Source organism: Electrona antarctica, assembly GCF_951216825.1.
Source record: "Electrona antarctica genome assembly, chromosome: 17".
Lineage (NCBI taxonomy): Eukaryota > Metazoa > Chordata > Actinopteri > Myctophiformes > Myctophidae > Electrona > Electrona antarctica.
Genome location: NC_136798.1, coordinates 40,400,627 through 40,409,732, shown reverse-complemented (window position 1 = coordinate 40,409,732; position 9,106 = coordinate 40,400,627). Strand labels below are relative to the sequence as shown.

At 41.9% G+C, this 9,106-nt stretch overlaps 1 protein-coding gene across 2 annotated transcripts in view; it reads left to right on the top strand.

Annotated features, from left to right (window-relative positions):
* The first annotated feature begins 624 nt into the window (after nt 1-624).
* Nucleotides 625-9,106, top strand: part of LOC306941264 (uncharacterized protein) — a 14,090-nt gene continuing 5,608 nt past the window's right edge. The window contains exons 1-7 of one of the 2 annotated variants that reach the window (XM_079526611.1): nt 625-752; nt 1,322-1,426; nt 2,448-2,567; nt 3,596-3,715; nt 4,001-4,143; nt 4,347-4,453; nt 4,558-5,416. In XM_079526611.1, coding sequence (XP_079382737.1) covers nt 662-752; nt 1,322-1,426; nt 2,448-2,567; nt 3,596-3,715; nt 4,001-4,143; nt 4,347-4,453; nt 4,558-4,690 — 819 coding nt within the window. In that variant the 5' untranslated portion in view covers nt 625-661 and the 3' untranslated portion in view covers nt 4,691-5,416. Of the gene's footprint in view, nt 753-1,321; nt 1,427-2,447; nt 2,568-3,595; nt 3,716-4,000; nt 4,144-4,346; nt 4,454-4,557; nt 5,417-9,106 lie in introns of those variants that run through there. The other variant, XM_079526610.1, reaches the window with a different exon arrangement.

The following is a 9,106-nucleotide window of genomic DNA, read 5'->3' as shown; positions in this document are numbered from 1 at the left end:
TAATAATAATATTGATAAGAGAAGTGGGAGGAGAACTGTTTTTATTTATTTATTAAAATGCAGATAATTATACAACCACACATCGGATGAACCTTGTTTACATTGAAACGTCATTCAAATTTCTTAACAAACTGAAGCTACTGCATGTTTATTATAAAATTTAAAAATGTCTTGTGTGTTGTGTAACTTTAGAGAGATCATGACATGATAGCAGGGAAACTGTGGCTGCACATCCACCTTCCTCTTTCTGTAGATATTTAGAAGCAAAGGAGAAGTGTAAAGTGTGTGTGTGTGTGTGTGTGTGTGTGTGTGTGTGTGTGTGTGTGTGTGTGTGTGTGTGTGTGTGTGTGTGTGTGTGTGTGTGTGTGTGTGTGTGTGTGTGTGTGTGTGTGTGTGTTTGTGTGGGTGTGTGTACATGTGCTTGTTGCGTGCACATGTTTTCATTGGTGCATACAGTGTGTCAAAATAACAGCGCTGTCATCGTTTAGGGTAGTGAAGATAGTATATATATATCTTCAGAAGAGGTCAAAAACATGCAGGAAGAATTGAAGTCATAAAGGTACAGATGGCTGTAGCTAGGCATTCTGACAACATTGAGGTCCAAGACGATACAGACTACGAGAATGAAACCACCGTCACTGCAAGAAGAACTAATGTAGAAATGTCTGAAGAAGGACATTATGAGAGTCTTGATCTGCAAAAGATAGACGATGCCGTATATGGAGATCTACGGACCAAGAAGAAGCTGTCTGGTAAGAGATATTACTAAGACTAAAAATCACCAATACAAACACGTGTGCGTGCGTGCGTGCGTGCGTGCGTGCGTGCGTGCGTGCGTGCGTGCGTGCGTGCGTGCGTGCGTGCGTGCACGAGAGAGAGAGAGAGAGAGAGAGAGAGAGAGAGAAACTGAAGCAAAGCCCCGAATGCCAAGATAAAATAGCATTCACACTCGCATTACATCTTATGTCTATTTGTGAGTTCTCTGACTGAATTAAGTACATAATTTACTAAAAATCATGATAAGTGCAATTTTGATTAAACCAATCAAGACAGGACTCTGAGAGTAATAATTAAGATAGTTACCATTTGTTAACTTGTCAATAGTTCAAGCCTCTCATCCTTGAAAGATGTCTGCAATGCATATATTTATGCTTTTCCAGTCTTGACAAAGAATGTGAGACAGAGGAGAGTTGAGGCCGAGGACAGTTATAGAAGTGATTCACTTTATGTGTAAAAGTATTTTAGAGGTAATTTCAAAGTATTTTGGTCCGGTTGGGTTTAGCTAACGGCACTTACTCGTATCTTGTTTTTGTCTTAACAGGGAGAAGGCCTTTCAGAGTGGTTACTGGGTGTCTGGGGATCCTGTGTCTTACACTGATGGGTGTGATCATAGCCCAGGGTGTGATCATAGCCCAGGCTGTGCACTGTGAGTATTACATGTCACTAAACTACCACATCACTCACTCAGGGAGATTGTTGCCTAGGTGTGACACCTATAAAAGCCACTACAGGGGAGGCATACTATGATCCGACGGAGCAATGATCCGACGGAGCATTGGTCCGAGGTGCGCTGGGGGTCGGGAGAGGGTTGGGGTTAGGTTTAGGTTTAGGTGTGCTGCCCCGGGGGAGGTTAGGGTTAGGGCGAGGGTTTGAGGTAGGTTGTCGATCGGACCAATGCTCCGTCGGACCAAAGACATGTAACCCCACTACAGTACGACAGTATTACTAGTATTAAACAGATTCAGATCTTTTTCCATATTTGTGACGATGTGACTTTTTTTTAAATTAGCATTGCTTATTTTTGTGTGTATTACTGCATGCATCTGCAAAGTATGATGAATAAAGTGGTGTTAGGGGCACCGTGGCACAGTCGGTAGTGCTGTTGCCTCACATATAGAAGGTCCTGGGTTCGATTCCTGCTGTGGGCGCTGGGGTCGTGTTCCCTCCTCTGCGTCATCAGTGCCCATACATACCCGAGGCGGGGTTGGCGAAAGGGCATTTCTGTGTGGAGTTTGCATGTTCTCCCTGTGTCCCCTAGGGTAGGTAGTACCCTCACAAAAAACATGCAGTAATCCTGGTCTCTAAACTGGCCAGCCAGGGTGCCTGATGGAGGGGAAAGGAACTGGTTGGAATAACGTGTTCCTTCCACGTGCTACGTCTGGCCAGGGAAACTCTCCCCTGTCAGGTGAAGACAGGTCTCCTCATGCATAGAAGGAAGCATGAGGTCATTCCCCCAGGTTGGCAGAGGAAGTGTAGCGCCCAGGATTAGATAATTGACACTGGGTGAAAAAATGGGTTGCAAAATCATGGGATAAAAAAATAATAATAATAAAGTGGTGTTGACAATAGTTTTGTACTTCTCAAATCAAATGTTCCATGCAGATGCTTAACCTCATCATGAACAGTATAGCAACAACTGTCTTTATCGTCCATTTCTGTCCTTGCAGATCGTTCAGCCAGTAACAGAATGACCAACGACACCCTGGTGCTGACCCTGGATAATAGCCGGCTAAAGTTCCTCAACAGCAACCTGACACAGGAGAACAACCTGCTAAAGTCTGACAAATGTAAAAACTAGTCACAATATTTACCTCTGAGAAGTAGTGGAGTAGAAGTAGGCCTATCACAATATTGAAATATTGTTATATGAAGTAAAAATACCAGAAACGTGTAATTGAGTAAATGTATGGAGTATAAAACACCATTGATTTAGGTTTAGGTGTGCTGCCCCGGGGGAGGTTAGGGTTAGGGCGAGGGTTTGAGGTAGGTTGTCGATCGGACCAATGCTCCGTCGGACCAAAGACATGTAACCCCACTACAGTACTACAGTATTACTAGTATTAAACTCTGACGACAGATTCAGATCTTTTTCCATATTTGTGACGATGGGCTTCCAGATTGCCACAGTATTAACCAAAAACTTCAGGTGACTTTTTTTTTAATTAGCATTGCTTATTTTTGTGTGTATTACTGCATGCATCTGCAAAGTATGATGAATAAAGTGGTGTTAGGGGCACCGTGGCACAGTCGGTAGTGCTGTTGCCTCACATATAGAAGGTCCTGGGTTCGATTCCTGCTGTGGGCGCTGGGGTCGTGTTCCCTCCTCTGCGTCATCAGTGCCCATACATACCCGAGGCGGGGTTGGCGAAAGGGCATTTCTGTGTGGAGTTTGCATGTTCTCCCTGTGTCCCCTAGGGTAGGTAGTACCCTCACAAAAAACATGCAGTAATCCTGGTCTCTAAACTGGCCAGCCAGGGTGCCTGATGGAGGGGAAAGGAACTGGTTGGAATAACGTGTTCCTTCCACGTGCTACGTCTGGCCAGGGAAACTCTCCCCTGTCAGGTGAAGACAGGTCTCCTCATGCATAGAAGGAAGCATGAGGTCATTCCCCCAGGTTGGCAGAGGAAGTGTAGCGCCCAGGATTAGACTGGGTGAAAAAATGGGTTGCAAAATCATGGGATAAAAAAATAATAATAATAAAGTGGTGTTGACAATAGTTTTGTACTTCTCAAATCAAATGTTCCATGCAGATGCTTAACCTCATCATGAACAGTATAGCAACAACTGTCTTTATCGTCCATTTCTGTCCTTGCAGATCGTTCAGCCAGTAACAGAATGACCAACGACACCCTGGTGCTGACCCTGGATAATAGCCGGCTAAAGTTCCTCAACAGCAACCTGACACAGGAGAACAACCTGCTAAAGTCTGACAAATGTAAAAACTAGTCAAAACTAACTACAATATTTGCCTCTGAGAAGTAGTGGAGTAGAAGTAGGCCTATCACAATATTGAAATATTGTTATATGAAGTAAAAATACCAGAAACGTGTAATTGAGTAAATGTATGGAGTATAAAACACCATTGATAAAGTATATGAATAGTTCTACCCTGCACTCCACTACATCTCTGACTATACTATTATTATTACAACTATGTGTTTAGAATTGATTATCAGTACATTGAAAATCCATCAGTAAATCTCCTGTTTGATGTTTTTAGACAAGTCGTGTCCTAGTGGATGGACGAAGTTTGGATGCAGCTGTTACTACAGAACTACTGGAGGGAAAACATGGCAGCAAAGTAGAGACGAATGTCAGAGTCAAGGAGCTGATCTGGTGGTCATTAACAGTAGAGAAGAACAGGTTAGTGTGTGTGTGTGTGTGTGTGTGTGTGTGTGTGTGTGTGTGTGTGTGTGTGTGTGTGTGTGTGTGTGTGTGTGTGTGTGTGTGTGTGTGTGTGTGTGTGTGTGTGTGTGTGTGTGTGCGTGCGTGCGTGCGTGCGTCCATGATTATGGTGAAGAAGTTTATTGAATACAATTAATGATGATTCAAACATGTACAAATAGGTATTCATCAGAGGATTGGGGACTAGGGGGTATTCTGGATCATGGATTGGTCTGACCTGGACTGAGGGCAGCTGGACGTGGGTGGATGGAACACCACTGACAACAGAGTGAGACATTTGACATGTTTTCATTGTAATCAAAGTCTAGCAAAGTCACTTTATTCTAGTGACTGAGTGGATGTGGTTAAATAAATGCATTGTTTATTGTGCAGGTACTGGCAGAGTGGATATCCTCATAATGATGAAGACTGGAACTGTGCAGCCTACGATCACAGGACTAACCCTGGAACATGGGGTAATGGGAGATGTTCAGGTACAGCGCTCTCAATCTGTGAGACTAAGTGATGTTTGTTTTCACTTCATTGATGAAACTGCAGTGCAGTGTTCTTCTGCTACAGCAGTAATTAGTAGTGAAAATGATACAAACAAAAAACAACAACATCTTGAAGTACTACATGTTGTACCTATAACCACTTTAACACAAACCACCAACTATGATGCTTCAGCATGTTATTCATTTGGCTTTCACAACTTGAACCCTAGTGACCCTATCCTGGGGACGAACATTATGCGAAAATAGTAGATCTACAAGCCCACATCGCGTCACAACACGATGCATTGTGAGCTTGTAGACCAGCTATTTTCACAGTGAAGATTCAGTGAAGAAGTGTTTCTGGGACCCCTAGGGGTCATTGGTGGGGTTCCAGAGTGGGTCCCCAGAAAAAATATTTTCTAGTTTGGCAATTTTTTGTACATTTTAGAAAAATGTATATGCCTACATTTATAATTTTGACTTAAAAAAATAGCTTCTCTCCAACATAAAGTATTTTTAGATGGGGGTCAAATACTGTACATATCAATTACATTACATATCAATTTGGGGGTCCTTGACATGAAAATGTTTGATAACCACTGTTCTAGGGGATCTAGTATAGATCCCTGGGTGACCCCAGTCAGAGTAGTTCTATTTTCCATTAAGAGATTTGATGTAGAGGGCAAAGAGGGGATTTGATTGATTGATTGAAATATTTATTAACAGTTTGCAGAATTACAGTACATTTCGAGCACAAACTCAATACAAAGGCTGTTAACTGTGAGTGGACGACCCAATTAAGCATTACACTTGTTTACAACAGGGTCCACCATGTTCAATTCATCAAAACATTTAGAGACGTACAAATAGACACTTATATAGACAAAGATTTTTTTTTAAATTTTATTTTCACGATTTTTCAAAAATAGCAGATCTACAAGCTCATAGCGCGCCACCGAGTGGCGCGCTACGAGCTTGTAGATCTGCTATTTTTCAATAGCTAAATTATAACAATGCTTAAAACACCAAAATGGGTTCCCGCCCAAAATGGTTTAAGGTTATTGTAGCAGTCAATTTATATTGGGGGTCGGGAGGGGGCGGGGCAGGGGTCCCGAGACATTGCCAAAGCATTTCCGGGGGTCCCCGGCCAAAAACGTTGAGAACCCCTGCATTAGCCTGACCCTGTATTTCAGTGGCTGAAACTAAAAAGGCCCCACATACAGAGGAACATTTGATGAACAGTCAAAGTGATCAGCAGGGCTCAGAGCATTAACGCTCCACAAGGGCTCATTCAAGTCAATCAGAAAGACCTCATGGGATTTGTTTTGCCCAAGCTCCCGATAGTCACAAGAATGACCTCTGATCATGAAAGGCTAAAGCCCAGTCCACTTCGCAATTGAACTAGTCACAACTTGCAACCACAATATTATCCCAAAATGTGGGTCACTTCAGAGTCAGACCACTGCAACTTGTTACAACTGGTTGCAAGTTGCAACTGCATGTGTCGGACATGTGACGAACTGGGTTTTAGACCTCTGTGCCTTCCTTCTGTTTAGCCTTGCAGTGGCCAGACGCCAATCTGCCGGTGGCAATTTTTTCTTTTTCCTTCCGCGGACGGGTCTGGCCAAAAAGCCAGGCATCCCCTTCATTAAAGGACCACTTCACCACTTTTCAACCCATCTTCATATAATTGGTCCTCACTAATAATCATGATACAATGGCACCATTTTTTTCTACTCAGTCTGCTTCTCATAGGAGGACTGTGGGCAGTTCAGAAACCCGTCCACCAGTGACATCATCGTTAGGCAGATTTTTTTTTAACAATATTTTTTTACAAAAATGTTTAGATTTTTATTATCGTGAGAACGATGGCTTCCATTTTCGCATTGCAACTTTTCAGGACTAGAAAGCCTGCAGTTTCTAATAGCTTGGATTCCCCATCGATGATGTCACTGGTGGACGGGTTTCTGAACTGCCCACAGTCCTCCTATGAGACACAGACTGAGTAGAAAAAAATGGTAGCCATTTTATCATGATTATTAGTGAGGACTAGTATATGAAGATAGGTTGAAAAGTGGTGAAGTGGTCCTTTAAATGAAAAGATTATATGCTAAAAAAAAAATCTAAATGACCCAATAAGGTGAAGATACATTATGTCATTCTATTTTGTTATATATGCCATTTGTTTTTGCTTGTTTGCTCATATCATGTCTTTTTTATCTTCTTATATTCGTATTGTTGGTCTTTAACCACGTGAAAGCATTATTATTCTCATAATAGGTCAAAGTCATAATATGTGAAGGTTCTGAGAAAATAGTCAGACATTCTTCAAAAATAGCAAATCTACAAGTTCACAACGAGTCACAAGGTGATGAGCTTCTAGAGCTGCTATTTTTGATGAAGCTGATTTTGGTCTAGCCGCTGTAGAGAGAAAGTAGTGGTGCAATATTATATAGCTGTATTTTAACCCTGTTTTTCTATGAAAGCTTTTAATAAAAACTACTTGACAAGAGCATTATTCAACTCTTTATTTAACAATTCTACTGATTAAACTACGTATGTGGAATTGGTGAAAGTGGTGACACAAAGAAATGAGACGAAATTGGAACTGCAAAAGCTGTTACGCTCTCCTGATTGGTTGAAAAATGGCAACTCACCCGAACATGTATTTTCTGTTTATTTAAGAGGTGGAGGGACGGGGAGATTTTTACTGAAGAAAAGCTCTATACTGTATAGTGAAAAACTGTATAGTGATTGACTAAGTGATGATTAGCCTACTATCAGAGATATAGATAAAACCCTGGTGATTTTTGGCTTATAGGTTAATAAGCCAAAAAAAGCCCAACAGATTCTAGCATGCTCACACTTCACACACTTAAGGTGGCCTTACACTAGCCGATAATCGGGCATTTTTTGACGCTCGGGGGGTGCCCGACTCAATCGATCTGCTCGGGGCGCGATCGGGATCGACCCGATCAACATCAAGCATGTTTGATATTTGCTCTGCCCCGCTCCGATTATCCTGTAGTGTGTGGTGCTATCAGATTTCAGATTGAAAAGAATCGGCTAGTGTAAGGCCACCTTAAGTGTGACGTGCATGTGTTCGCCATGTTTTAAAACCAGATTTCACACCCCCATATGTCTCAGAAGCACTGAGGAAGCTCGTTTCCTTCGACTTCTGTACGTTATTTAAAGTGGTATACATGCATTTGTGAGTGACTTAATTTGATATTTTTGGGTCATTTTTTGTTCATGTTCCGATCATGCTCTGAAGACTTTTGAGTTGAGAACACCAGAAGAACACTATATGTTAAATGACAGAAAAGGGAAGAAGTTTTTTTTTTAATGAGTGCAGCTGCAGGCACAGAGCAACTGTGGTTCACAAAGATATAAATGAGAAATTGTAATATTTAGGGGGGGGGGGGGGGGAATGGTGTTTCTCCCCACAAAGCCAATTGACTGACTTCTATGTAAACCAGAATTCATTAGCCCCTGCTCTAAATAGCCAGCAGCCCCAATTTTCTAAATTAACTCAAACAGTGCTCATACAATTAAGCATGGCAGTGTCTATTATGTATACATTATGTCTGGTATTAAAAGGCTGAACTGGGAGGACATGCGTGTCCAGTATATGATTTTTCAAGAACTCCATTAGAGGCTCTAAGGCCGACTCTGGTTCAGACACTGTCATCATGTGCATAAGTATGTCCTCAGTTTTCTTTAGACAAAATATCTAATATGAAATGTTTTACAGCATATTGTTGTTTTCCCCACGTTATATTCAGTTTAGGACAGTATACTGTAGCACATTTGGCTGATTTAAAAACCTATTAAAGGAACCCAACGTGTTCACATCATTTTTTTTGAGTGACGACGATGACTTGATATGTGCTCCCCACATCCTCAAACCTTCTCTCTGCGGCATGTTTTTAAGCAAGAGGGGAACTCGGATGGCGTAAGAATGGACGTCACGTCTCTCACACCCAGGCCACAGCACGTCTCTGTAACAATGACAACCTGCTGCTATGTGTGTCAGGAGGAGGAAACACAACAAACTGACCTTATTTAGACATGAAAAAGGTCCGTTTCTCCTATGGAGCACCTCCTCCTCTGATGGGGGAGTCACCCGACTCTGCCACTGAAGGACGGGAGATGCAGGTTTTCATTGTAAAGGCGACCTACGGGTCGCAATATGGGTCGCAATAATTATAATAATGGATTTTATTTTTAATGCACTTTACATTCGTATAAATCTCAAAGTGCTACAAAAAGTAGTTATTTTGAAATAGATAATCAATACAAGAGAAGAATATACAGTCACTCGTTACTGTTCAAGACTCTCTCGTCCTTGTAAGATGTCGACACATATTTACACCATGCCAGACTTGAGAGAGAGTGATGGAGAGAGAGGACAGAGAGGGGACACTGAGGACAGAGGACAGTTGTGT